Here is a 27,399-nt window from a genome sequence, read left to right on the forward strand (position 1 = left end):
GGGGTGGGTGAGAGGCTGCACCGGCAAGCCCTGGAACGGAGTCGGAGGGCGCTCGGTCACGCCCCTTCCTCTGCAGAGGCGCAAACTCGGGCAGGTGCTGCGCGGAAGCCCCGAGACCTCTCCTTGCTCTGGGAGCGCCCAGGCCCAGAGGCTGGTAGCTAGGATTCCAGGGGTGGAGTGGGGGGCAAAGTGCCAGGTGGACAGCCCCGCCGCCCCGCGCCGCCGGCTTCCCAGCGCCTCCGACCAGGGCCTGTCCACTCCGCCCCGGCCGGGGGACGGCTACCTCCCTCACCCGCCGTCGGCCCGCTTCGCAGGGCCGAGAGGAACGGAGGCTCGGGGCGGGCAAGCCATCCGCCGAACGCAGACACCGCCCGCAGCTCCGGGCCGCACGGCCCCGCGCGCCTCCCAGCCCCGCGGCCGGCTGCAGCCCCCGCGGCGGCCCCTTTAAGCGCGGGCCCCGGCGGGACTACATTTCCCAGAAGGCTTTGCCGGCGCGTTATGTAACTTTCCCTGCGCAGCGGCCTCTGGGGCAGAAGGAGGCGGCGGCGGCGGCGGCGGCGGCCGTTGCAGCGGCGGCGGGAGCGGCGGGAGCCTGGGGCGGCGGCGGCGGCGGCGCCCGCGGCGCATCGCAGGGCCCGAGCTGTGCGCCTCGGCTCGGCGCCGGGACCGCGCCTCTGCCTTCCCTCTGCAAGGGAGGCGGGAGTGAGGAAAAAGGGCTTCGGGCCCAGGGGGGCGGGGAAGGGGGGCCGGGCCTGGATCCGGCGGGGAGGCCGAGCCGGAGGCCGGACTGTGGCTCGCGCCGTCCCCGGGATCGCGGATCGCAGGCCGGCGGCGGGCGGCACGCGGGGCCCCGGCGGCGGCGGCGGCGGCGGCCATGGCGTCGGTGCAGGCGTCTCGCCGCCAGTGGTGCTACCTGTGCGACCTGCCCAAGATGCCGTGGGCCATGGTGTGGGACTTCAGCGAGGCCGTGTGCCGCGGCTGCGTGAACTTCGAGGGCGCGGACCGCATCGAGCTGCTCATAGATGCCGCGCGCCAGCTCAAGCGCAGCCACGTGCTCCCCGAGGGCCGCTCGCCCGGGCCCCCGGCCCTCAAGCACCCCAGCTCCAAGGACTTGGCTGCGGCCGCCACGCAGGGGCCCCCGCTGCCGCCCCCGCAGGCGCAGGCGCAGCCGTCGGGCACGGGCAGCGGCGGCGGCGGCGGCGGGGCCAGCGGCGGCGGCAGCGGCGGCGGATCGGGCCAGGACCGCTATGACAGGGCCACCTCCTCGAGCCGCCTGCCCCTGCCCTCGCCGGCCCTGGAGTACACCCTGGGGTCGCGCCTGGCCAACGGGCTGGGCCGCGAGGAGGCCGTGGTGGAGGGGGCGCGGCGGGCCTTGCTCAGCTCCATGCCCAGCCTGATGCCCCCGGGGCTGCTAGCGGCCGCGGTGTCCGGCCTGGGAGGCCGAGGCCTGACGCTGGCCCCGGGCTTGAGCCCTGCGCGGCCCCTCTTCGGCTCGGATTTCGAGAAGGAGAAGCAGCAGAGGAATGCGGACTGCTTGGCGGAACTGAACGAGGCGATGCGGGGCCGGGCGGAGGAGTGGCACGGGCGCCCCAAAGCCGTGCGGGAGCAGCTCCTGGCGCTGTCCGCCTGCGCCCCCTTCAACGTCCGCTTTAAGAAAGATCACGGGCTGGTGGGGCGAGTGTTCGCCTTCGACGCCACCGCCCGCCCTCCGGGCTACGAGTTCGAGCTGAAGTTGTTCACCGAGTACCCCTGTGGCTCCGGCAACGTGTACGCGGGGGTGCTGGCCGTGGCGCGCCAGATGTTCCACGACGCGCTGCGGGAGCCGGGCAAGGCGCTGGCCTCCTCGGGCTTCAAGTACCTCGAATACGAACGGCGGCACGGCTCCGGGGAATGGCGCCAGCTGGGCGAGCTGCTCACGGACGGCGTCCGCAGCTTCCGCGAGCCGGCCCCGGCCGAGGCGCTGCCCCAGCAGTACCCGGAGCCGACCCCCGCGGCGCTGTGCGGCCCGCCCCCGCGAGCCCCGTCGCGGAACCTGGCGCCCATGCCGCGCCGGCGCAAGGCGTCCCCCGAGCCCGAAGGCGAGGCGGCCGGGAAGATGAGCACCGAGGAGCAGCAGCAGCGGCACTGGGTGGCCCCCGGCGGCCCCTACTCCGCCGAGGCCCCCGGCGTGCCCTCTCCCATCGCCGCCTTGAAGAACGTGGCGGAGGCCCTCGGCCACTCGCCCAAGGACCCTGGCGGCGGCGGGGGCCCGGTGCGGGCAGGAGGCGCCAGCCCCGCAGCCTCGTCCGCCGCTGCGCCCCCTGTCCAGCATCGCCTGGTGGCCCGGAACGGGGAGGCAGAAGTCAGCCCCACAGCCGGGGCCGAAGCTGTCAGTGGGGGCGGCGGCGGCGGCACCGGGGCGACCCCCGGGGCCCCGCTGTGCTGTACCCTGTGCCGGGAGCGGCTGGAAGACACCCACTTCGTCCAGTGCCCCTCGGTGCCCGGACACAAGTTCTGCTTCCCCTGCTCGCGGGAGTTCATCAAGGCGCAAGGCCCGGCGGGCGAGGTGTACTGCCCGAGTGGAGACAAGTGCCCGCTGGTGGGCTCCTCCGTGCCCTGGGCCTTCATGCAGGGCGAGATCGCCACCATCCTTGCTGGAGACATCAAGGTCAAGAAAGAACGGGACCCCTAGGCCGCTGCTGCCTCCAAGAGACTGTCCCCGCCCGCCCACCGCCGCTGCGGATAACTTATTCCCTCCCTCGCCCAGTCCGGGGCCACCCCACCTGTGTACATACCCCCTTCCCTCGCCCAGATGGGTCCCCTGGGGTAGATGCATTGTGGGTGGGGGGAGAAAGCTTGTGGCTCCCGTCCGAGGGGGCGCTCGGGGTGCCCGGGCGCCCCCTGTGTCCCTCGGCCCTCCTTGGCTTGGCTTTTGCTGCTGCTTGTAGTTGGGGAAGAGGTGCCCCCCCCTTTCAGAAGAGGCCTCCCGAAAACTCGCTCTTTATAAACGAAGCAGAAGCGTTTCATTCCCTCCCCACCCCTTGCCCTTCTCCTTCAATAAATCGAAAGATGGTTTTTTTTTTTTTTCCTTTTTTGGTCCCTCCGTTGTGTGAGATGCTGCGCCCCCTGTGGGGCCGGGCCGACCCTGCAAGCGAGAAGAGGGCGCGTCGTCGCCTCCAGGTGGCGCCCTGCGCCCCGGCGGGCCCGCTCGCCGCCTCGCTAGGCGGACACTAGCCATCCGCCCGTTTTCCGGATGACAGCACTGAGGCTGAGCGAGGGGACGGCTGCGGCATGGGGGCCACAGACAAGTTCAGGGCTGGGGAAGGAGATCGTGGGAGGCTGCGCACGCGGAGTGGGCGGTGGGTCCACGCCTGCTGGGCAGCGGGGAGGTTGACCCGAGGCTAGGCTGCTGGAGGGGCTGCCCGGGGGGAGAGGATGAGAGCAGAGCAGGATGCCGGAGCCAGGTGTTGGCGAGAGGCGGGCACTGGGAAGCCGCGGCTGGGCTCCTCACTTTGATGTCAAAGGACAAACCCCTGTCGGCGGCCGCCCGGACACCGCGACGAGCCGGGCAGAAGGCGCCCCCCCACACCCCCCCCCCCGCGGCTGCCTCTGATGTGCGCGGCCTTGCCCCGCACCTGTCCCGCTGACTGATCATTAACCAGGACTTCCTGCTCGCTGGCGTCACGGGGCGGGGCCTCAGCGGCCGCGGCAAAGCAAGGGTTAAGGGGAGGGGGCGGCCCCAGGAGCCCAGCCCCCTCCCGCGCGACCCCGAGGTGGATCCTGGAAGGGCGGGATGCCAGCCGCCCAGGGCAGCGCGTGGATGGACAGATGGGGAGCGGACGCCCCGAGGCAGCCCTGAAAGTCGGGGTTGCCCCCCGGAGCTCCGGAGTCCGCTGCCCGAAGTCTGCAGGGTCCTAACGCGCTGGCGCATGCCCTGCGTTCCGGGGTGCCTCACACACCTGCGGGCCCACGTGTCCTCACTCCCGCCTTAGGGACCCTGGGCTGCTCCCTCGCCCCTGGAGGACCCTCAGTTCCGCCACCCGTGGCACTGGCAGCCTGGGCTCTGGGCAGGGCTGGGAAAACCACCCCTGATTAAATAGACCGGGTGATAAGCCTGGCGCAGGAGAGATGTGGGATGGGGCTTGGGCCCGGGGCGCCCCTCCTGGGCAAGCTGGCTCTCGCTGACCCAGCTCTGCTCAGCGGAGGGAAGCGCCAGGCCTCCCCCCCCCCTTGCAAATTCTCAGGGCTCCAGTGCTGCAGACACCCAGTCCCTAGGCCCCAGGGGGCTGCAGAGCTGTGGAAGACATCTGGTCCTTTAAGAACAGCTGGTCGGTGGGTGGGGGGGCAGGGGAGTCACCCCCAGCCTGGCTGCTGTGTATTTTAGATAGAGGTTGGGTTAACCATTAACAGAGTAGAAAGCTGGAGCCCTGTGGGTGTGGGGGGCTGGATGGGTGCCCCTTCCCCCAGTGCCGGGTGGGGCCGGGCAGGAGGGGTCGGGGGATCTATTCGGGAGTCTTGCGGGGAGATGCAGTGCCCAGAAACCACAAAGCAGGGACAGCCTGGGTCCAGGGAGAGGGAGAGAGACAGACACGCAGATGAGATGCGGCGTGGCCATCCAGAGGAGGGAGGCTGAGGTGCCCAGAGGGCCACCGAGTGGCCGGCAAGGGGGCCTGGAGTCAGGAAGGGGCGCGGGCGTGAGCTGGAGGCCTGAGCCGTCCCCAGACTCGAATGTTCCAGGAGACAGAGAGGAGGACGGGCTGGGCCAGGAGAGGTCTGCTCTGGGCATCTGGTCCCCAGACTCGGAACTGTCCCTGACTCGGCTGCATCCGGTGCCATTTCTGGGTTCCCATGGACCCCTGCACTCCCCCACGCTCCTCCTGGCCCATTGCTGTCTGACAGCTGGATGGACTGTAGCCCCATGAGGGCAGGGCGGGGGCTGTCTGCTCTCCGGTGTGTCCCTGGCATCGGCCAGCACAGGGCTGCTTTAGCGGATGAGCCGTTAGTGGGCTCCTGTCTCTCGGCAGATGATTACCCAGGGTTCACGGCGGCGTGCGGGGCAGTGGGACAGGCCTGTGGGTGGAGCAGGGAGCAGAATGCAGCCCCTGCTGTCCTGGGGTGGCCCTGAGAGAGACACAGCCCTGGAGGGAGGGTCCTGAGAAGACAAAGGAAGCCATGGAGAGGGCGGAGAGAGGGATGGAGGTTGCTGTTATAGACGGGGAGGTGGGGAAGGGACTGAGGGCATGAATCTGGGTGAATCGCACGTGCAAAGGCCCTGAGGTGGGAGCCCAGGCGCAGGCAGGTGGCTGGTGCTGGGGAGAGTGGCAGGAAGTGGGGTCCCAGAAAGAGTGAGGCAGCTCCGCTGGAGGGGCGGGGGGAGGCGGGCTGTGAGAGGAACCCTGGATTCTGGTTCAGTAGGAACAGGTGAGATTCTCAAGCGCTCGGTGAACGGATGGAGCCGGCGAGGCCGGAGTGGCAGGGACTCTGCCAGGGACAGACGCCTGTGTGAGGGGTGCCCCCCAGACAGGCCCGGGCCCGGCACAGCAAATGTCAGAGGACATGTGGCCCAGCAGGGCTGGACAGACTCGGGCCCCAGGGAGAGGCCAGCTGAGGATCCCGGCTGGGCAGATGCAGACAGACAGACGGCAGACTCACCGAGGAGTCCCACTCCTTCCAGACTTCCAGAACCTCCCCCACCCAGAGAGCTTCCCAGGAGCTGGGGGAAAAAAAAAAAAACCAGGGCCCCCCTGCCGGCCTCACCCGTGGCGTGCCCACTCACACCTCAGGCAGAGGAAGCTGGCAGGCCCCACAGGAACCTTTCTGTGCGGGGTGGGGGGGTGGGGGCAGGCGGGCGGGCGGCGGGGACGCAGGGAGAGGAGTGGCGAGCAGGCGGGCAGCGGGCAGCAGCTGCACAAAGGCCCCAGTGTCTGCCCCTCCTGCCCTGGGTACAGATATAAATAATATGTACATATTCCTTTATATATCCCCCGGCGGGCTGCGGGGGGAGGCGCATGGCAGAGTCGGCCCCTGGGGGGATTGGGTGCTCGGAAGCCCATAGAGCTAGTGGCCAAGAGACGGGGAAGAGAGAGAGAGAGGCGTGAGCGCCCCAGAGGCAGCCAGAGTGGCCAGGACCGGGGCAGGGACAAAGGGTCTTTCCAGAAAGGGAGCTGAGGCCGGAACAGCGGTGAAGAATGAGACGCTGGGGGTGGGGGGGGGGCAGGGCAGGGCGTGTCTTCAGCAGAGGTGAAAGAGGCGGCCCTCGGTTCCGGCTCCGTGTTTACCTGGGGCAGGCATCGCAAACAGCCACCCAGCCTGCGCCACGGCTGGCGAGGGTGGCATGGGCTGGGCCCCAGCCCTGGCACCGGCGGGCTGACACGCCCACCTGTGGCCTGGGTGGTGACTAACACTCGGTGACACCTGGGGAGATGTGACACACAGGAGCACAGACGTGGTGACACACAGGGACGGATATAGGCAGCCCCAGAGTAAGGGAGACATAAACAGGGACACACACACACACACACACACACACAGTGATGCACACAGGAAGCCTGGCCACAGGTGGACCTGTTGCTCGCCTTGGTGCAAGGCGACAGAGAACTCTCGGCACCAGACATCGGGACACGATGACATGGAAATGAATACCATGATGTCCAGCAGCAGAAACACACACTGGTCCCGGGCCCGGCTGCTGGCTCCAGGTGCCCCAGTCTCCTCTTGAGGCAGGAAGTGTGGTGACCCACAGGGAGGGCTTGGGACCCTGCTGTGCCCTGCCCCCACCCTCCAGCACCCTCCAGAACAGCGCCCATCCGTGAGCGAGGGCCAGACAGCCTGGGTCACATCTGTGTGTCGGTGGGCAAGTCTTGTCACCTGAGTGCCTCAGTTTCACCAACAACAGAGTGGGCTGGGGGCAGGGCTGGAGCTCTGTGTCACACAAGGCAGACACGTGGCAAGCCCTGGGAGCTTCCATTGGCCACCATCACCATCACCATGTCAAACAGGCAGCCCCGAGGCCGGCTGCTGGGACCCTGCCACTCTCCTGGACCACATGGGCTCAGGCCCGCAGCCCGGAGGACCCCCAAGTCCCCAAGGCTGCCCCTCCAGCCCTGCTCCCTGGAGTCCTCATGTCTGTCCACGCGTCCCACGTCTGACCGTGGTACTTTTCCACGCTGGATGTCAGCCGGCTGTCCCTGGGGTGGGGGTCACACCTGCCCACGCCAGCAGAGAGAGGGAGAGTGCCCGTGGCCACCAGACTCCCTGCCGGCCGGCCCCACCCTCCCCCAGGACCCTACAACAACACCCCGCCCCTCCGGCCACCTGAGGTCCCCACTGGGGCGGCCCGAGGCCTGCGCCTGGGGACAGGAAGCCCCAGGGCTGGCGGCCTTGAATGCCTCTTTCAGCCCGGGCCTCCTCCCCGCCGCCAGGGGCTCCTCCTGCGGAATAATATTTGGGCTGTTGGCCGGGGGGCGGGGGCCAGATCCGGAGGCCGCCGGGGAGAAGCCAGAAACCGCAGGGCTTCCTGCCTCGGGCCGGCCGGCTCCGGGAGAGACCCCCAGGCCCGAGGGAGGGGGGCGGGGGCCGGGGAGACTGAGGGCCTTTCTCTCGCTCCAGTTGTTTTTTCCAGGATCCGAGGAATTCCCCAGCCTGCCCGGGACACAGGCTGGTGGGATGGCTGTCCGGGAGCCAGCGCCGCAGGGGGCGGGGCGGGCAGCGCGACAGAAATAGAGGGCCTGGCCTGCGAGGAGGTGGCAGGTAGGGGCGGAAACTTGGGGAGCCGGGAGAGGGCGAGGCAGGGAGGCCGAACGCGGAGGGGGAGGGAGAGGCGTTGGAGACGGATGCAGGGGCAGAGGGATGGAGGGAGAGACAGACACACAGCCCGGGAGCCGGAGACCACGGATGGACAGACGGCGCTCGGGGCAGAGTGACGGGAAGGGCGGGCGCTGAGGGCCAAGGACCCACACACCCGCAGGTGGACACCCAGAGCTTTGGTCCCTGAATGAATGAATGGCGGCTGAATGAATGAGAGGGCTGATAAGCAAGAAGAGGGTTTCGGGCCAGCCCCAGGCTGAATGACCCGGGCCAGCTAAAGAGGCCTGGGAAGCACACAGCCACGCCCCCCAAAGCGTGTGCGTGACAGCTCCCCCGTGGGGGGGTACCAAGCCCCCAGCCCCTTCCCCCCATACCAGGGCTCACGCACAAAACTTGGCAGTGAGACACACTGCAAACAGCATGCATATGTACTTTATTTCTTTTAAACAATTCTTCTATGTGTAAGGCAGAGAGAAAGAGAGGCAGACAGACAGATCCACTGGTTCACTCCCCTAAATGCCCGCAACAGCTGGAGCTGCGCTGGACTGAAGTCAGGAGCCAGGAACTCCATCCGGGTCTCTCCCCCGGGGCAGGGACACAAGCACCTGCTGCCTCCCAGGGTGTGCACTAACAGGAACTGGAACGGGAAGAGGAGCCAGCTCTTGAACCCAGGCACTAGGATATGGGATGCGGGCACCCTGAGTGGCGGCTCAGCCATCATGCCAACACCCACCCCCTACTTTGTTTTAAACAGACATCTGGTGACTCCCAAGAGGCCCCCAAACACAGATGTCATCACACACACACACACACACACACACACTCTCTCTCCTTGAGGCAGTGGGTAGGCAGACAAAGGGATGTCTCCCAGAGGGAGCCCCATCAGGCAGAGTGCTATCCTGTAACCCACGGGACGTGTGCGCACATGCACGCACACCCCGATCAAATCCATCTCACGAAGCCTCCCATCCAGCCATCAACACCTGTCCCTCCTCCTCCTCCCAGCTCCCAGGGCCTCAGAGCTCAGAGGGGTAAGTGGGGGTGGGGACGCGGCTTTCGTCAGCCTGTCAACCCGGGGCCACCTCCCCCTGCTGCCCTGGCCCTGCGGGGGCTGCTATCTGTGAACAAACTGTCCTTGGGGTCAGGGACAGCAAAGAACCAAAGGTCGAGTGGAGTCCTCTTCCAGCCCCTCCCCCACAGGCAGCCGGCTGGTGGGGGCGGGAAGCAGAGGGCACAGGGAACAGAAATGCAGGTGTCAGGGTCCATGGGCTGGGGCCGGGCGTTGAGGGGAGGAAGAGACGCACAAGTGAGAGGCAGAAACGCTTTAATGGTCAAACACAGCCAGTGCCCCGTGTCCCAGGCAGACACCAGATTCAGGAGGAGTGGCCCACACCCTAACCAGCCCCGACTGGACCCGCGCGAAGCCAAGTGCGGGACAGGCCTCAGAGAAACCCAGGCGTCTTCGCCTCGCCATCCCCGACGCAACCCACACACCAAAGAGGCCGTGACGACACGGCCGTCACAGTGCGTAACGGCACGCTAGGTCACCGCGCCGATGTGGTGGCCGTCCAAGCACCCCCAGAGGACCCGAAGAAAGAGGTTCTGCAGGATGGTGGCCAGCTCGGCACCTGCTGTGCCAGCAAGTCCACAAAAAAAAAGTGACCACAGCCCTCACTGGGCCAAAGGCTAAAGGACGTGTCACAAACATGGCAACAGCTTCGCACCCACGCCCATCACAGCACCCAGAGGGCCAACTGGGGTGGCAAATCCCAGGCGGCGGCCAACACAGCACCCAGCGAATGGACCCGTGACCTCCATCGACACGGCCGGCCGTCTTCACGGACCCCGCCCACCCCACAGGGCCACCCACGTGTCCAGGGCGGTGATCACAGCACCCACTGGGTCAGTGGGATGCCCACAGACGCAGTAACCATCACAGTAAGTAAGAGACCAACCAAGATGTTCACCGGCGGGATAGGCAAAGCGCCGGGCCCAAGAGCTCGCTGGTGTGACCTTGTACCCCATCACCGCCACCACCACGTGCCCACCCCGTGCTAGGAGGCGTTGAGCAGAGAGCGGGAGTAGAGGCCCTGGTAGTAGACCCCGTGTTCCCCGCCCTCGGCCCCGTAGCCCCCGAACCCCACGTCCAGTTTGGGAGGTGCCGGCGTCTGTTCCGACATCAGGTTGTTGATGGAGAAGGGGTGATTAAAATTGTAGGGAGCATCCAGTTTCAGCTCCCCGGGCAGCTCCAGGCCGGTGAAGTACGGCATGGATGAAGGGGGTGAGCCGCAGTCCAGGGCCGCCACGTCTTCCCCACCACCGTGGGCCTCGGGCTCGGCAGGTGGAGGCTGGGGCTGGGGCGGGGAGGCGACGGCTGGCACGGCAGCAGCCGGCGCGGTGGTGGTGGAGGCGGCCGAGCCGGGACCATTCCTGGAACTGGCGGCGGCGTTCCCGGTGTTCCCTTTCTTGGCCTTTTCCTCCAGCTTGAAGCGCTTCTGGCGGCGCAGGTAGCAGCCATTCTCGAACATGTTGCCGGAGCTGGGGTGCAGGGCCCAGTAGGAGCCCTTGCCCGGCTTGTCGGGGGAGCGGGCCACCTTGACAAAGCAGTCGTTGAAGGAGAGCGAGTGGCGGATGGAGTTCTGCCAGCGTTGCTGGTTCTCCCGGTAGTAAGGGAACAGGTCCATGATCCACTGGTAGATCTCGCTCAACGTCAGCATCTTGCCAGGCGCCTGCTGGATGGCCATGGTGATGAGCGAGATGTAGGAATACGGCGGCTTGGCGTGGGCCAGGGGCCGCCGGTACCCTTTCGGCATCTCCTTCCCGTGCACCAGCCCGGAGCCCGGGCTCCCGTATCCAGAGCTGCTACCTCCACCGCTACTAGCAGCCAGGCCAGGAAAGGTGGGCCCCAGGGGTGCCGAGGGGGCTGGGGGCGCCAGGGGTCCTGAGGGCAGCGGGGAGGCAGGGAGCCCCCCGGTGGGGTAGGGAGAGCTCAGAGGGTTCAGGGTCATGTAGGAGTTGAGGGGAGCCATGGTGGGCACTGGGGTCACAGGAGAGTAGACCTGCAGGGGAGAGAGAGAGAGACACGAGGAGGGGTCAGTGGGTCTCCACTCTGCTCATCAGCAAGGGATCCAAGGACCCCACTGTGCGTCCATCCCTCCCTTACCGGCCCCTCGCACCTGTATGCTGTAGCTGCCTGTCTCTCCCTGAGTACTCCCTCCTTCCCCATGCTCTGAGTGTGGTCCCAGACCCCTGACGGAGTCCCCAAACCCTTAGGGTGTCCACGCGTCCCAGGCTGCGATAGCATTCGCCCGTTTCCAGAGGTGGTATGATAGACAGGTGGTGTGATAGATAGAAGATGTGTCTTCCCGCCAGCCACATTTGATCTGCAAGAATGTTCAAGAGGGGCCGGCGCAAAGCCTGGTGGGTAGGGCACCCATGTGTGCCGCGCCAGAGAGCCTGAGATCCACTTCCTGGTTCTGGCTCCTGACTTCCGGTCAAAGCAGACCTGGGAAGCCACAGGTGAGGACCAAGTAACTGGGTCCCGGCCACCCACATCAGGGGCCTGGATCGAGGACCTGGCTCTGGGCTCCTGGTTCTGACCCTGGCTCAGCCCTGGCCGTTGTGGCATTTTGGAAGTGACCCAGCATCCGGGAGCTCCCTTCCTTTCTCTGCCTCTCAAATAAAAAAAATTAAATTAAAAAAGTACATCAGTAGAACCCTTCTTCTCTTTTTGAAATATATTTTAATAAAACATATTTCTACCAACAAATCATGGCTATTTTTAAATAAGCTAATACGTTTTTAAAATTTGAGTTTTGAATACAGTTATATACAACAGGTGTAACTGACATCGAAATAAACTGGAGTTTGCAATCATTCTTAAGAGAGAGAGCTTGTGACTCTCTGAGAGTTATTACGGGGGCCGGCGTTGTGGCACAGGGGGTTAGGCCGCCGGCTGACACCGACACCCATTTTGGGCACCAGTTTGTGTCCTGGCTGCTCCACTTCTGGTCCAGCTCCCTGCCAATGCACACGGAAAAGCGGTGGAAGACCTGGGCCCCTGCACCCACGTGGGAGACCCGGAAGAAGCTCCTGCCTCTTGGCTTCAGCCTGGCCCTGCTTGGGGAAGTGAACCATTTGGAGAGTGAACCAGCAGATGGAAGACTCTCTCTCTCTCTCTCTCTCTCTCTCTCTCTCTCTCTCTCTCTCTTCCTCCCCTTTCTTTGTCTCTCTGTAATTCTGCCTTTCAAATAAATAAACCAATCCTTTAAAAAAAATAGCTATTATAAACCCTTAATGACCTAATCCGTATGTTTGGTTCACTACAAATCTTCAAGGTTCTAAAATGATTGTGTCTCTCGATCTCACATCTCAAGTTAATGTCGATCACTTATCTCTCTACAGATCGTCACATCTAAGCCTCCGCTGGACGCGCCAGCGTTATTTTCGGTGACAACACAAATGGGACAAAATGACGCTGTCCACTGAGCATCAAATGCATCCCGTTCTCAGAAACATTCAAACGGGGAAAAGCGACCATGGGCAAGGAAATACGGTCACTTTGCTGGCTGTCAAAATGACCCTCTAGATAGGAGACTTCTCCCGCCCTTTGGACACCTGTCCGTCAGCCGCCTCCTCCGAGCCGGGCACGGCTCAAGCGTGTCTTTCTTCATCTCCACAACCGCGCCTTGTGATGTCCACCTTACAGCTGAGGGAGCTGAGGCCACACAGCAGGACAGGACAGAACTGGCCCCGTGCGTCCAGGCTCCAGACCTGTGTCCTGAGACCGTGCTGTGAGCGCAGGGGCCGGGGCACACAGAAATGCCTGCGTGGCACCGTGCAGTGCAGTCTTCTAGGGACAAGCAAGGGGCGGGGCTTCCTCTCCCTGCACGGCTCCACCCCCACCTCTCCCCACTCCTCCACCTGCCCCTCCCAGGCCTGGGTCTCAGGCCCTGGGGGCGCAGCTCCCCCAGGCTGGAGCCACCTGGGGGTGGGGTGCAGACCGCACCACTCTAAGGGTCTGCAGGTCCCAAGCTCCTGAGAAAAGAGGGATTTTCCAGGGTCACTGAGGGGTCAGGGACAGGTGGCGACCAGCTGGGAGCCTGCGTCCAGGTGGAGACACGGACCCCTCTCCTGTGTGTGTCTCTCCAGGTTGCTCTCGGCCACTTGGGTCTCCCCGAGTACACAGCCCCCCCTCCCCCACCTCCCCCTCCCCTCCCCCACTCACCTCCCCCTCCATCTACTCCCCCAACTCCTTCCCTATTCTTCCCCACCCCCACCTCTCTGGCCCCCTCCTGGGTGTGCTCCCCGGTTCCCCTTCGGCACATCCTTAGCATCTCCATCTCCCCAGGAGTCACACATTGAACTTGGAGCCACAGCTGCTCCCCTCCCCCACGCCCTGCCCCCTCCCCAGATAAGAGAGGAGGGGAGACAGACAGGGACCCCAGCCCTCTTGCTCTGGCTGCCTGCCCTCCTGGAAGTCCTCCCTGAGGTCTGACCCCGTGCACTCCAGCTGCCCGGATCCACCCCAGGCCTTCCCACGCCCCGGGGATGGGACGAACCCCTGGTGTCCGGGTCTGAACCGGATCTCCCCTTACAGGGCGGGGCTGAGACTGGGGGAAAGCCCTGGGGGGACCTGCACCCCTACCGGACGGCCTGGAATTCCGCCCCTTTTATTTCCTTATTGTCTGTGGAGGAGGGCGTGACCAGGAGCCCAGTTTCCAGCCCAGACTGGAGTGGGACCCCCATCCCCTGGGGAACTTCAGCTTTCCAAGTCTGAGATGAGGGCAGCTGGGCCAGGTAAGAACCTGAGACCAGCGGGCTGGGGGGGGGCACCTCAGGGTGCTACCTGTCCAGGCTCCTGCAGAGCTCGCTGGGGTCACCCAGCAGGAGAGCGCAGTGTGCAGGTTTGGGGACCCTCTCAGTCCCCAGTTGCTGGCTGAGTGCATGTTTTTCTCCCAATATTCTGACTCAAGGAGAGGAGGGGGCTCACCTGGCGGTGCCCCCCGATGCTGACCACCTCCAGACAGTCCCCCAATTTTGGAAACAATTGCCAAACTGTCCCCCAAGCTCAGCTCCATCCAGATGGTGCCCCCCTCTCCCCATCGCCGATGCCTCCCACCGAGAGCCCCCAAGATTTGAACTTGGCTTCCTGAATCCATGTCCCCAGGCTCTGGGCGCTGCAGGGGGGCCCCTCACTACCCGGGAGCCTCCACCGCCCACTCTCACCTCTGCCTTCCTCAGCCTCCGCCTCTCCATCCCCCCCAGTCCTCGGCCACCTGCCCCACCCCACGCCACACGCACCTCACACCTCCCCAGGCCCGGGACTGGCCTCTGGGGGGCACCTGGCCAAGCCTCATGAGCCCAGGGACCCAGGAATCCTACCTGACAGCTCCAGACCCCACCAGATCCCCAAGCGGCTGCGGCTGTCAGATCTGGATTCCTTGGGGCATACGGCCATTCCAACTGCACACCCCCACTCCAGACCCACGGTCCCTCCAACTGCACACCCCCACTCCAGACCCGCGGTCCCTCCCATGTTAGGAGTCCAAGCCTCCGGACCCTGAAAACTCTCAGACTGAGACCCCCACCCACTCCAGTCTCACCATGTGGCGCTAAGAAAGTCGGCTTGCAGCCGGCGCAGTTCTACTTGGGGAAGGACTCTCTGCACTGCAGTGAGGGCCCTCCGGGCACCCCCAGGCTGAGCAGCGGCGGGAGGCGGTGGCTAGCGGGGTGATGCCTTGTCTGAGACCCCCAACCCCCAACCTGGAGGGCCCACTGGGGGATGGGGGGGCACTGAGGGACGGGGGTGGGGTGGGTTGGAGAAAGACCCCTCTTCCAGACGTGCCGATCTGCACATCTGGGCTTCACACCTCTGAGCCCATCTCCCTGAGCCCAATCTTGAGTCACCTGTGATTTCAGAAGCTGTGGCTCCAAGCACCTCCCCCTCCGACCCCTGAGCACCAGCCCCCCCTTCCTGACCCTCGGGTCGCTAGCCGATCCCCGTGCACGCACCGCAGCCTGATTTCTGCCTCTCCGAGGATCCCGCATCCTAGCCCTGAGCGCCCGCCGCCGACTTCCCTAAATGGTCTCCATTTCTGAGTCCCTACCTTCCCTCCTAACTTTGAGCGCCGCTTTCTTGGAAGTCCCTAGCTCTGGCCCCCTACCGTGGAGCTCCGGTTCCTATCTTTGCTTTGTGCGTTTCATTCGCTCAGATCTGGGAGGTGGGGTCCCCACACGCAGCCCTCACGTTGACCCTAGCCTAAACGTTCCCGACTCCCGCGGCTCGTCCGCGTCCCGACCCTCACACCTGGCCCCCGCGCCCCTCGGCCACCCAGCTCCCTACCTAGACGCCCTGGCCCCTTGCGAGCGCACACCTCGCCCCAGCCCCGCGGGAGCCCGCAGCCCGCTGCCGGCCCCCCAGTTCCCGCTCCGCCGGCCCCGAGGACACACCTCGCCCGCCTCTGGATAGTAGCTCCACTCGGCCAGGTCGTGGGCCTCCATCTTCACCGAGCCCAGCATCCCCCGGGCCTGCGCCCCCACCTGCCCCCGCTCCGGCCCCCGGGGGAACCGAGCGCTTCGGGTGTCTCGGCGGGCACGGCCCGACTTCGCCCCGCGCGCGCGCGCCGGTCCGACTGCCCGGGGTCCCGCAGTCCCGGGCGCCGCGGGAGGCGGCCACGCTTTATAGCCGGGGCACCCCCCGCCCTCGCCCGCCCCGGGCTCCCCTCCCGCCTCCCCGAGGGCGGTGCGCTCGGGCTGGGGCGCCCCCTGCGGGACTGCGAGGACACAGACCTCGGGCGTCGGGAGCCGCCGCAGCCCCTGGACGCTGCTGCTGGACGCCGCCCGGGGTGAGGGGGAGGCCCGTGGGAGGGCCATCCTCGCTGGCCTCAAGGCCCCCACGGCGGAGGCCCGGGGTCCTTCCACCCCGGGGGGTTTCGCCTTCTCGACCTGAGAGGGCAAAAAGCCAGGGGCCGGTGTGGCCGCGGCGGACGAAGGGGCCTCCTGAGGGCACCGGTGGGTCACTATGAGGAGCCCCTCGACACCACATTCCCGTTGGACGAACTGGAAGACCGAGACTTCCGACGGCTGGAAATGCTTCAGGACGTGTGCACGTTCAGGACCAGAGATAAGAAGGGCCGGGGACGGCTCAGACCCCAGTTGGACAACGCACCACCTCCGAGGGCCAGGAGCTTCGCCGCCCGGACTGCACTGCCACCAGCCAGCCGGCCGTCCAGGGACTCAGAACGGCCGTGGACTCCATTTCCCAGAAGCCCCTCTGCCCACTTCCGCCGGCGCCTCCACCAGGGCACTCCATTTCCCAGAAGACCTAGCGCCGACGGCCGGAAATGGAGGGCGGCCCCGGCGCACTCCGGGGAGGGCGAAGGGCGGCCCGCGCGGGAGGAGGTAGAGGCGGAGTCGGACCGTGGTCTGGACTCCATTTCCCGGCCGCCCTCCATGTGCGGCGCGTGCGCAGTGTTACGGCGGCGAGCGGAAGATGGCGGCGGCGGCGTCTGCGAAGAGGCGCTGCTGAGGGGGCGCGAGGGGGACGGAGGCCCGAGCCGCGGTGAGCGGGAGGCGGCGTCGGGGGGCCTGGCGTGGGGGGGCGGAGGGGCTGGGAGAGGCGGGGAGGGCCGCCGAGGGGAGAGGGGCGCGGCGGCCCTGGGGACCCCTGTCTGCCCCCACGCTCCCGCTCCGGCCCCTTCCCCGGCTCGGCCCCGGGGCGAGGTTGCAGCGTGGCCCCGGGCGCGTCAGTCCCGCCGACCTCGCCGGCCTGGGCCCTGCGTGCGTGCCCGGTGCCCCCGTCGCGCAGGCGCCGCGGCGCTGCGGCTCCCCTGGGCGCCACGCAGCTCCGCGCTCTGGGGGTTTTGCACGGGCTGCTGTGCGCCCCTGCCCGCGACACCCTTCCACCCGACCTGCCCGGCCGGCTCGCACCCATCCTGCGGCCTCGCCGCCCGCGTCACTTCCTCTGCGAGGCCCTTTCCCGCCCTCCGCCCCGAAATCGGCCAGTGAAGTGCGCCCGTGGGTGCCCGTCCCTCGCCTCCCCGTCACGTGTGCGCTCGGTGGTCGCGAGAGCTCTGTCTGTGTGCTGATTGACGCCTGACTGTGAGTGAGGGTGGGGGCCAAGGTGTGTCTGGGTTCCCACCTGTCACGCCGGAGACGGCCCGTGGATGCTCGTGGAATGAATGAAGAACACGCGTGGAGCTGCTCTGTGCGGTGCGGCGGTCGTGGGCCGCCCTCCGAGCGTGCCTCCACGGGAGGACGCGGCCGCGCACTGAAGCCCCGTGCCGCGCTGTCCCCGCGGGCTGCCCGGTCCACGGCCCAGGGTCGTGCGATGCCGCGGGCTTCCTGGTCCACAGCCCCGGGTCGTGCCATCCCACGGGCTTCCCAGTCCACGGCCCCGGGTCGTGCCATCCTGCGGGCTTCCCGGTCCGCGGTCCCCGGTTGTGCCGTCCCGCGGGCTTCCTGGTCCACGGCCCCGGCTAGTGCCATCCCACGGGCTTCCCGGTCCACGGTCCCGGGTCGTGCGATCCCGCGGGCTTCGCGACCCACAGCCCCGGCTGGTGCCATCCCGCGGGCTTCCCGGTCCGCGGTCCCCGGTTGTGCCGTCCCGCGGGCTTCCTGGTCCACGGTCCCGGGTTGTGCGATCCCGCAGGCTTCCCGGCCCACGGCCCCGGGTTGTGCCATCCCGCGGGCTTCCTGGTCCACGGCCCCGGCTTGTGCCATCCCACGGGCTTCCCGGTCCACGGTCCCCGGTTGTGCCATCCCGCGGGCTTCCTGGTCCACGGTCCCGGGTTGTGCGATCCCGCAGGCTTCCCGGCCCACGGCCCCGGGTTGTGCCATCCCGCGGGCTTCCTGGTCCACGGCCCCGGCTTGTGCCATCCCACGGGCTTCCCGGTCCACGGTCCCCGGTTGTGCCATCCCGCGGGCTTCCTGGTCCACGGTCCCGGGTTGTGTGATCCCGCAGTCTTCCCGGTCCACGGCCCCGGGTTGTGCGATCCCCGGGCTTCCTGGGCCATGGTCCGGGGTTGCGCAGCCACAGGGACGCGCGGCGGGCACCGCGACCTTGGGCGATTTCTGGGCGAACATCTAGAGGGTGCTGACCCAGCGGTTCAGGCTGCTGCTGCCTGAGGTGCACCCTCTGTGAGGTGGACACATCGGCCACCGGCAGCCGAAGGGGAACATGTTTGGGCTTACAAAAAAGACAGACAGCCAAGGGCACAGCCCAGACAGCAGACAAGGGAGGAGTCGGGGTGACGCGTGACGCCTCTCACTGGGTCTTGGCGCATCAGCATCTGAGGAGAGTGGGGAGGTTCTCGGGTTCTGACGAGGGGGCCAGCGTGCGCTCGAACCTGGGCTGGGCACAGGGACGCTTTCATCCGCGCAGTGCTCGGTGGGGTCCGCCGCCACACTGTGTGCCCTTGGGCCGTGACTTCCCCTCTCTGGCCTCAGTGCCCTCACCTGTACACACACACGGAGGCTAAAGTCAGTTGCTGGGGCAGGGGTTTGGCACAGCAGTGGGATGCCACATCCCATCTGAGTGCTGAAGCCAGCACTGCCAAGGCACGCGCTGGGGGACAGCTGATGGTAGCTCACGCGCTCCCTTCCCTGTCACCCACTCGGGAGGGAGACCAGAACTGAGGCCCAGGTGCCCGGTTTCAGCTTGACTCTGGCTGTCGGAGGCATTTGGGAAGTGAACTAGTGGATGCAGAAGTCTGTCTCTGTGTGTCTCTGCCTTTCAAATAAATAACAAATCAGTTAAAATTAAAAAAAGAAAATCCTGAGTATCTAACTCAAAAAGCTGGTGTCATGGGGCTTGTGCATATGTCGGGATTGCCCTCTGTACATGCTAAGTGCTGGGCAGGTGTCACCTGTAATTGTCCAAGCATTGTAGCGCCAAAGGGCAGGGCTCCTGAGGCCGGGCAGTGGGGAGCCCTGGCCGGGAGTGTGGACTCTTTCAGCAGTGTATTGAGCACCCCGGGCGCCAAGCACTTCTCTTTGCTGAGGGTATGGAAGTCAAGGCAGAGAGAAGTCCCCGCCTTCATGGAGCTTACCGATCAGTACGCCTCGGAGAAAGATAAAGCCACACAGGGTGGGAGAGGGAGCTGGCCCTGGGCGATCAGGGAGGCCTGGCTTCAGAGCTGTGCGAGGGAAGACCTGCGGGAAATGAGGAGGGGGCATCCTGTGAGCTCCTCAGGGAGGGGGCTTCCAGGCCAGAAGGAAGAGAAACGCAGGCTTTGAGGAAGGGGTACGCTCAGCACCGTCGCGGGAGGCCCGGGTGCGGCAGGGAGCCCAGAGTTAGAAGAGGCCCTCTGAGGCCCGCGCTGTGGTGTCGCGGGTTAAAGCCCTGGCCTGCAGGCCGGCATCCCATATGGGTGCTGGTTCAAGTCCTGGCTGCTCCACTTCTGATCCAGCTCCCTGCTAACGTGCATGGGAAAGCAGTGGAAGATGGCCCAGGTCCTTGGGCCCCTGCACCTGCGTGGCAGACCTGGGAGAAGCTCTCTCTGTCTCTACCTCTCTCTGTAACTCTGTCTTTCAAATAAATCCTTAAAAAAAAGAAAAGGGAGACGAGGTCCTCTGAGGTCTTGGAGGCCTCTGTGAGAACCGGGGCTGAGCCGGCGCCGTGGCTCAATAGGCTAATCCTCCACCTTGCGGCGCCGGCACACCGGGTTCTAGTCCCGGTTGGGGCGCCGGATTCTGTCCCGGTTGCCCCTCTTCCAGGCCAGCCCTCTGCTGTGGCCAGGGAGTGCAGTGGAGGATGGCCCAGGTGCTTGGGCCCTGCACCCCATGGGAGACCAGGAAAAAGCACCTGGCTCCTGGCTCCTGCCAGGATCAGCGCGGTGCGCCGGCTGCAGCGGCGGCCATTGGAGGGTGAACCAACGGCAAAGGAAGACCTTTCTCTCTCTGTCTCTCTCTCTCACTGTCCACTCTGCCTGTCAAAAAAAAAAAAAAAAAAGAGAACCGGGGCTGTGACCCTGAGCAGGCTGTGAGTGTGACGGCAGCAGGGAGTCCGGGGAGGAGGCCCTTGGATGGGAGTCATTCACTGGACAGACACCTCCAGCTGGTTTGCAGGCTCCTCCGTGGCGTGTGCAACCTGTTGTTTGTGTGGGCCGCCCTGAGGGACCTTGGAGACAGCCCCTCACAGTGGACATCCAGTCCTCTGGCCTCAAGCTGTTCCTAGTCCAGGCTGCAGACAGGGATGGGAGGTGCTTTTGGAAAGCCCAAGGCACCATGGCCAGGGTTCATCCTGGGCACTTTGGGCACCAAGGGTTCACCTCGGCCAAGTCGTCGTGTCCATCTGCCCCGAGCTGCAGAGCAAGCAGCCTGTAGCGAGGCCCCACGCAGGGCGAGCTCCAGTTCCCTGGGCGCCAGCCAGTGCACATCTCAAAGAAGTGGGGCTTTCCCAAGTTTGGTGAGGATGGATCTGAAGACACAGTGGCTGAGAAGCGGCTCAGCCGGACGGCTGTGGGGCGGCTCGTCCCGGTCGTGGTCCCTTAGACTGGCGGTGGGCCCTCCTGTCACCAGGGCATCCCTGTTCTGCACATCATCGTCATCATCATCATCGATAGTTAATCTGCATTGCTGTTAGCAACATGAAAAACGTGCATCTCGTTGGGGCTTTTGGCACAACAGTGAAGACACCACTCGGGACACCTACGCATCCCAGTGACAGTCTAGTCCCAGCTCTGCTGCTTTCATTTCTTTTCTTAAGATTTATTTTAATTTGAAAGAGTTAGAGAGAGAGAGAGATTACATCTGCTAGTTTACTGTCAGTGGCTGCCGTGGGCAGGGCTGGGTCAGGCTGCAGCTGGGAGCCTGAGCACGTGGGCCGCTTCCACTGCCCTCTCGCGCATGTTAGCAGGGAGCTGCCTCAGAAGCGGAGCAGCCGGGCTCAGACTTAAAGTGCGCACAGGGAATGCTGGCGTCGGCTGCTTAACCCGCTGCTTCCAGGTGCCTGCTCATGGTACGCCCCGGAAGACAGCAGGTGCTGCCACCCACGTGGGAGAGCCGGGTGGAGTTCTAGGCTCCTGTCTTCAGCTTGAGCCAGCCCTGGGTATTGCAGGCATTTGAAGAGTAACCAGTGAATGGAAGATTTCTCTCCCTCCCTCCCTGTCGGTCTGCCTTTCAAATACACACATACATAAATATTTTTAAAAAACAATGAGGGCCGGCGCCGCGGCTCACTAGGCTAATCTCCACTTGTGGCGCCAGCACCCCAGGTTCTAGTCCCGGTTGGGGCGCCGGATTCTGTCCCGGTTGCCCCTCTTCCAGGCCAGCCCTCTGCTGTGGCCAGGGAGTGCAGTGGAGGATGGCCCAGGTGCTTGGGCCCTGCACCCCATGGGAGACCAGGAGAAGCACCTGGCTCCTGGCTTCGGATCAACGCGGTGCGTCGGCCGCAGCGGCCATTGGAGGGTGAACCAACGGCAAAGGAAGACCTTTCTCTCTGTCTCTCTCTCTCACTGTCCACTCTGCCTGTCCAAAAAAAAGATGAGAAAGTTTGCTTGGTGTCCAGTCCAGAGTCCAGGTCAGTGGAGGCCAGCCAGGTGCACGTGTCCTGCTACGCCGCTCAGCTGGCGTTTGTGCTGGACTTCATGTGTGTGAAGGAGTCTGCCTCTGACCTGAGGGGCGTCCGGCTGCCCCGTTTAGAAGCTCTGTCACACGCCAGAGCGGAGGCAGACCCTGGGGGAGAGAGGGGCTCTGAAAGGCTGGGCAGGACAGACAGGCTGGGAAGCAAGCTTGAGCCCCGCCTGGGTGCGGGCCAGGCCAGCCTGTCCACTGCCTGCCTGCAGCTTGACCCACCCCCTTCTTCTCCAGGGAGCACCCGACGGCAGCCATGGCGAGTGGCAGCGGGGACAGTGTCACCCGCCGGAGCGTGGCGTCACAGTTCTTCACGCAAGAGGAGGGCCCAGGCATTGATGGCATGACCACCTCCGAGAGGGTGAGTGTGATGAGCAGGGCTTGGCACGGGGGCGCGCGGACCTAGGGTCCCCGGGTGGCAGAGCCGAGGGCCCCGTGGGGCTGGACTGGGCCGGCAAGGCCAGCACTGGCAGCGCTGTCCCTGCAGGTGGTGGATCTCCTGAACCAGGCGGCACTGATCACCAGCGACTCGAAGATCACGGTGCTCAGGCAGGTGAGCGCGTGGGGGCTGCCCTGTGAGCGCTGGGGGCACCGCTGGTGCCCGGCTGGGCGGTGGTGCGCGCCTGCCCTGGGCCAGGCTGTGCGGGCGTGTGTTCATTCATTCTCACCAGAGCTCCGGTGAGCAGGGCGAGTTCATCTACAGAAGGAGGCAGGCCACAGAGCTTAGTCCTCGGCACGAGGGCACCCTGCTGGTCACCCGTCAGCGCCCGAGCGCTGGCTCTCTGCTGGGTCCAGTCTGGAGGGGAAGGCATGCCTGTTGTCAGACGTGATGACCCCTCGTGCGCGGGGTGGGACAGAGAAACTCGGGGGCTGCGGGAGCCCATGGGCAGTGCTGCCCCAGCCTAGGCGTGGGGCTCGGGGGTGGCTTCCTGGAAGAGGGGCATCTGAGCCGAGCACTGGAGGAGGAGCAGCGCAGCCGAGTGAGAGAGGGAGGGGCTCAAGCAGGGGGTATCACAGGCTGTGCGGGGGCCAAGGGGAGCCTGGCAGCCTGGGAGCTGGCGTGGCTCACACTGGGAGGCAGGGGTCAGGCGGTCTCTGGGAGACTGGTAATGCACACGCTTGGCCTGGCCTTGGGAGCCGAGTCTGCCTCTGCAGTGGAGGGGCTGCCGACATCCCCCGGCGGGGCATGGAGCTCATTCCACAGTGGCGCCTGGAGTCGCAGGAGCAGGGTCCCGGGCCGGCCCAGGCTGCCAGGCTGTCTGTGGAAAGAGCTGTTGCAGAGAGCCTGGCAGGTGCCGGGGCCTCACTGTGGCAGGATGTGAACTGTGGGGGCGTGGGCGGGTGGGAACGCAGTGGGGCCTGGGCACTCCCTCCTGTCTGGAGCCCCGTGCGTCACATCCTTGCTAGGACCTACACTTCATACATAGGTTCTCACTGAAGCCCCCAGCAGCCCTGAGCGTTGACGTTTAAGGTTCCCGTTTGACAGAGGGGTAAACTGAGGCGCAGAGGGGGAGACCGCTTGTCCGGGACTGTGCGGGGCGCGACAGGGCCGGGGATGGAGCTGTTTCCCTGCTGCCTGGCCCATGCTTCCCCTCGACTCTGGCTCCCGTTCCCACCTGTGTGCCGCCTCCCACCCCAAACCATCCAGGTCCAGGAGCTGATCATCAACAAAGACCCCACGCTGCTGGACAACTTCCTGGATGTGAGTGACAGCAGCGCGGGCGGGGTCCCGGGCGGGGCTGCGGGGGCTGGCGCGGCCCACCCTGATCCGCCTTTCCAATGCGCAGGAGATCATCGCTTTCCAAGCAGACAAGTCCATCGAAGTGCGCAAGTTTGTCATCGGCTTCATTGAGGAGGCATGGTGCGGGCGGTACAGGGGCCCTGCGAGCAGCCCCGGAGAGCTGGCCCCGCGCCTGGCCGGCCTGCCCTCCACCCCCAGCCGCACCCCCTCCCACACACCCCGGCTCCCCGCAGGCCGTGGTCAGATGGGCCCTGCGGTGTCTGCTCCACGGCAGCGGTGGGCTGACAGAGCTGGCGGTCCTTGCCGCCGGGCTGGTCACAGCTGCCCTCCCGCCTGCCGGCGCGGCTGCGGTGGCCCCTCAAAGCCACGGCAGTGGCACAGCACTCTCACTGCCACTCCCACTCGCCCACGCCGCGTCCCTGCCCTCAGACCCCCGTGCGCCCGCCTCACTGGAGCGGAAACCCACAGCCCTCCACGTGGCCCCCCGCTGCGCGCTGTGCCCCTGTGCTGGGGCGGAGTGCCCTCTGCACGGTGACAGTAACCATGTGGAAGGCCTGCCCGGCCGCGGCCTCAGGACCTGGTTGTCCCCCATGGGCCTCACAACAGCCTCAGTGGGTGCTGAGCCTCCTCTCCTTACAGAGGGAAGCTGAGGCTCAGCGCGGCGAGTGACTTCTTCATTCGTCATCCATTAAACGTTTACTGGTGCTTGGTGACAGGCAGGGACAAGTAGCCTGGTTTCTTCCATATTTGCTGTTTGCCAGGCAGCATCTAAGTGTTTCACCCTCTTTGACCCTGTAACTGAAGACACAACCAAGGATTGGAGAGGGGCTGTGAGTTTTCTTAGGGTCCCACAGCGGCGAGGCAGGGCTGGGTTTCACGCCGTGTCTGGCTCCAAAGCCCAGATGGTCGATCTGCCTGTTCCACTGGGAGAATTTGTGGAAAACAGAGTTTGCAAAAACCCACCGACTTGTGGAGCAGCTGTGTCTGTGCCTGCTCTACCCGGCGTTTGTGTTGGGCTGTGGGGTGAGCAGTGAGCAGTGAGCAGAGCAGGTGCTGGCGGCCTTCCTGGGTTCCGTGGTTTCTGCTAATGCAGTGAGTGCTCGCTCTCGGGGTGCAGTACACTCAGCCCTGGGGCTTGGCCTTCTCGGAGAACAAGCACTTCCTGGTTTCCAGCAGCAGCGCCCGCTGTAGGGAGGGGCCCGCTCTCAGAGCGCTCAGCTTCCGGTCAGCAAGGCTGCTGATGGCCTAGGAGAGAGCGCCGGCAGGCCGTGGGGCTCATGTTCCCCGAGTGAGATGCCGGCGCTCGCTCAGGTTCCCTGGAGCAGCAGGGCCGCCCTTGGAGTGGCTCAGGCCAGAGGTGTCACACTGGGTTCTCAGCCTCCAGGTGTACTGCACCTGAGGCCACTGCGGCCCGGGCTCTGCCCCTGTGTTCCAGTGCCCTGAGACCCGGGCCCCAGGCTCCTGCCACCCCCCTGAGACTGCCTCTCCTCACCTTTCTCCCTCCGTCCGCAGCAAGCGGGACATCGAATTACTGCTGAAGCTGATCGCGAACCTCAACATGCTGCTGAGGGACGAGAACGTGAATGTGGTGAAGAAGGCCATCCTCACCATGACCCAGCTCTACAAGGTGGCCCTGCAGGTGAGCTGCCTCCCACCCGGGCACCTGCCCCTGATGCATCACGTTCCTGATAGGCAAAATGAGCCAGTGGTCTAAGGCGCACGCAGCGAGGAGGTCCAGCGTTGTCCACTGGGTTAGAGTCACCAGGAGCCCATTCGTTCATTCTGCGGACACAGCAGTGGCCAGGGTGACCCAAGCCCAGCCCACTGCGGGAGACAAAGCCTAATAAAGAATGACACTGGTGTTTTGTTTATGATTTTGTTTATTTGAAAGTCAGAATTAGAAGCATCGTCTATCCTCTAGTTTACTCCCCAAATGGCTGCAATGGCCAGGGCTGGGCCAGGTTGAAGCCAGGAGCCAGGAGCTTCTTCTGCGTCTCCCACGTGGGTGCAGGGGCCTGAGCTGGACCATCTTCCACTGCTTTCCCAGGCAAATTATCAGGGAGGAGCTAGATTGGAAGTGGAACAGCTGGGGCTTGAACTGGTGCCCATATGGGATGCTGGCACTGCATATGCTGCCAGTTAACTCACTGCCACGGTGCTGGTCCCGGGAATCACATTGGTTTGATTGTGGTCTGTGACAGGAACAGAACACGGTGTGGCGTGATGTTCATTGGCAAGAATGAAAACATCTCACCCACCTTGGGAGGTCAGCATTGTTAATCCTTTGTCAGCCTCAAGATTGGAGCCTTTATCACTCTGGGTTGTCTGTGAGCCCCGTGGGGTCAGGGCTGGCCGGTCTTGGCTCGCGTTGCGTCCTGTCCCCAGCATTACCCGTGGCTGGAACTCAGTATTGTCCAGAACGAATGTGCATCTCATTGTTTATGGGTCTCTGGGTGGTAGTGCAGGGTTGATTGCTGATGTGAGGTCTCCATCCCTGTGTCCCTATCCCCCCCGCCAGTGGATGGTGAAGTCACGGGTCATCAGTGAGCTCCAGGAGGCCTGCTGGGACATGGTGTCTGCCATGGCCGGGGACATCATCCTGCTCTTGGACTCTGACAACGATGGCATCCGCACCCACGCCATCAAGTTTGTGGAGGGTCTCATTGTCACCCTGTCGCCCCGCATGGCCGACTCGGAGATACCCAGACGTCAGGAACATGACATCAGCCTGGACCGCATCCCTCGTGACCACCCCTACATCCAGCACAGTGAGTCCCCCCCCACGTCCAGCACAGTGAGTGCTGCCCACCAGCTGGCGGCCTCCGGATGCTGCACCAGCTCCTGCCGCCTCTCTCGCTCTCCCCCGTCTGTTTTAGTTTTTATTTTTATTTTATTTTAAAAGTTTATGTATTTGGTAGATATACAGAGAGAGAGAGAGATCTTCCATCCACTGGTTCACTCCCCAAAAGGCCAGAACCACTAGGGCAGGGCCAGGCCAAAGCCAGGATCCAGGAGCTTCTTCAGGGTCTCCCATGTGGGTGCAGGGGCCCAAGGACTCAGGCCATCTGCTGATTTCTCAGGAACATTGGCAGGGAGCTGGATTGGAAGAGGAACAGCTGGGCCTCGAACCAGGGCCCATACGGGGTGAGGCCGTTTGGAGGGTGAATCAATGAATGGAAGACCTTTGCGTCTCCCTCAATCTGTCTGATTCTGCCTCTCAAAATAAATAAGTAAATCTTAAAAAAATAATAATAGGCAAACACAGACACTATGAACACAGGCACTTACCCACGTGTGTACAGAAAAAGTCTGAGGGAAACGCAGTACCCGGCCGTTCCTCTGGGCGCGCACATGGGGGCCGGGGAGGCTTCCTGTTACAGGCTGCATCCGCACTAGTGCTGGAGGTGAGGGCGTGCCTGGCCCAGCCCTGCTCCCCAAGGCGAACGCGAGTAAGAGCGCTGGCTTTGCCTCCCGACCTTGGCTGAGCGCCCACGGGTGTTTATGTGTTCCCAGTGTCTGCGTTCGTTTACTGCTTAGAACAATTGCTTTTTCTTAAAGATTTGCTTACTTGAAAGGCATAATTACAGAGGGGCAGAGGCAGAGAGAGAGGTCTTCCATCCGCTGCTTCACTCTCCAGTTGCCCACAACGGCCAGAGCTGTGCTGATCCGAAGCCAGCAGCCAGGAGCTTCTTCTGGGTCTCCCACGTGGGTGCAGGGGCCCAAGGACTTGGGCCATCTTCCGCTGCTTTCCCAGGCCACAGCAAAGAGCTGGATTGGAAGAGGAGCAGCCAGGACTCGAACCAGTACCCACGATGTGATGCTGGTGCCGCAGGTGGAGGCTTAGCTCACTACGTCACAGCGCCAGCTCCTAGAAGAGTAATTTTAAAATGTTATGAATTTGTTGGCTTTTCTGTGTATACAGCAGGCCTGCACTGTGTAGCTCCAGCTGGCTCAGCGGCGGACGTCCCCGTCTGTGTATACAGCAGGCCTGCACTGTGTAGCTCCAGCTGACACTGAGCGGCGGACGTCCCCGTCTGTGTATACAGCAGGCCTGCACTGTGTAGCTCCAGCTGGCTCAGCGGCAGATGTCCCCGTCTGTGTATACAGCAGGCCTGCGCTGTGTAGCTCCAGCTGGCTCAGCGGCAGATGTCCCCGTCTGTGTATACAGCAGGCCTGCACTGTGTAGCTCCAGCTGACACTGAGCGGCGGACGTCCCCGTCTGTGTATACAGCAGGCCTGCGCTGTATAGCTCCAGCTGACTGAGCGGCAGACGTCCCTGTCTGTATACAGCAGGCCTG

At 64.5% G+C, this 27,399-nt stretch overlaps 3 protein-coding genes across 6 annotated transcripts in view; 2 read left to right on the forward strand and 1 right to left on the reverse strand.

The window, feature by feature from the left end:
• On the forward strand, nt 1-3,054 carry IRF2BP1 (interferon regulatory factor 2 binding protein 1). The gene has a single exon (XM_070062880.1). The coding sequence runs from the start codon at nt 875-877 to the stop codon at nt 2,669-2,671; it is 1,797 nt and encodes a 598-aa protein (XP_069918981.1). The 5' UTR covers nt 1-874; the 3' UTR covers nt 2,672-3,054.
• Nucleotides 3,055-9,686: 6,632 nt separating this feature from the next.
• FOXA3 (forkhead box A3) lies at nt 9,687-15,450 on the reverse strand. The gene is made up of 2 exons (XM_070062081.1): nt 15,238-15,450; nt 9,687-10,844 (listed from the first exon to the last, which is right to left on the reverse strand). Exons 1-2 carry the CDS (start codon nt 15,304-15,306, stop codon nt 9,840-9,842), a joined length of 1,074 nt encoding a protein of 357 aa, XP_069918182.1. The 5' UTR covers nt 15,307-15,450; the 3' UTR covers nt 9,687-9,839.
• A 677-nt stretch (nt 15,451-16,127) lies between these two features.
• The window catches only part of SYMPK (symplekin scaffold protein), a 37,066-nt gene continuing 25,794 nt past the window's right edge, over nt 16,128-27,399 (forward strand). Inside the window, exons 1-7 of one of the 4 annotated variants that reach the window (XM_070062074.1) lie at nt 16,128-16,348; nt 21,598-21,721; nt 21,848-21,913; nt 23,009-23,062; nt 23,148-23,221; nt 24,614-24,740; nt 25,620-25,869. In XM_070062074.1, the coding sequence (XP_069918175.1) occupies nt 16,131-16,348; nt 21,598-21,721; nt 21,848-21,913; nt 23,009-23,062; nt 23,148-23,221; nt 24,614-24,740; nt 25,620-25,869 (913 nt within the window). In that variant the 5' untranslated portion in view covers nt 16,128-16,130. Of the gene's footprint in view, nt 16,349-21,597; nt 21,722-21,833; nt 21,914-23,008; nt 23,063-23,147; nt 23,222-24,613; nt 24,741-25,302; nt 25,368-25,619; nt 25,870-27,399 lie in introns of those variants that run through there. The other 3 variants (XM_070062075.1, XM_070062076.1, XM_070062077.1) reach the window with 3 other exon arrangements.

This window comes from Oryctolagus cuniculus, chromosome 18, assembly GCF_964237555.1.
Source record: "Oryctolagus cuniculus chromosome 18, mOryCun1.1, whole genome shotgun sequence".
Lineage (NCBI taxonomy): Eukaryota > Metazoa > Chordata > Mammalia > Lagomorpha > Leporidae > Oryctolagus > Oryctolagus cuniculus.

What these genes read in the sequence shown, in the direction of transcription:
- IRF2BP1 (XM_070062880.1), top strand. Translation starts at nt 875, where the DNA reads ATGGCGTCGGTGCAGGCGTCTCGCCGCCAGTGGTGCTACCTGTGCGAC.
- FOXA3 (XM_070062081.1), bottom strand. Translation starts at nt 15,306, where the DNA reads ATGCTGGGCTCGGTGAAGATGGAGGCCCACGACCTGGCCGAGTGGAGC. An exon ending in ACTATCCAGAGGCGGGCGAG is followed by an intron (nt 10,845 to 15,237) that starts GTGTGTCCTCGG and finishes TCTCCCCTGCAG; the next exon opens with GTCTACTCTCCTGTGACCCC.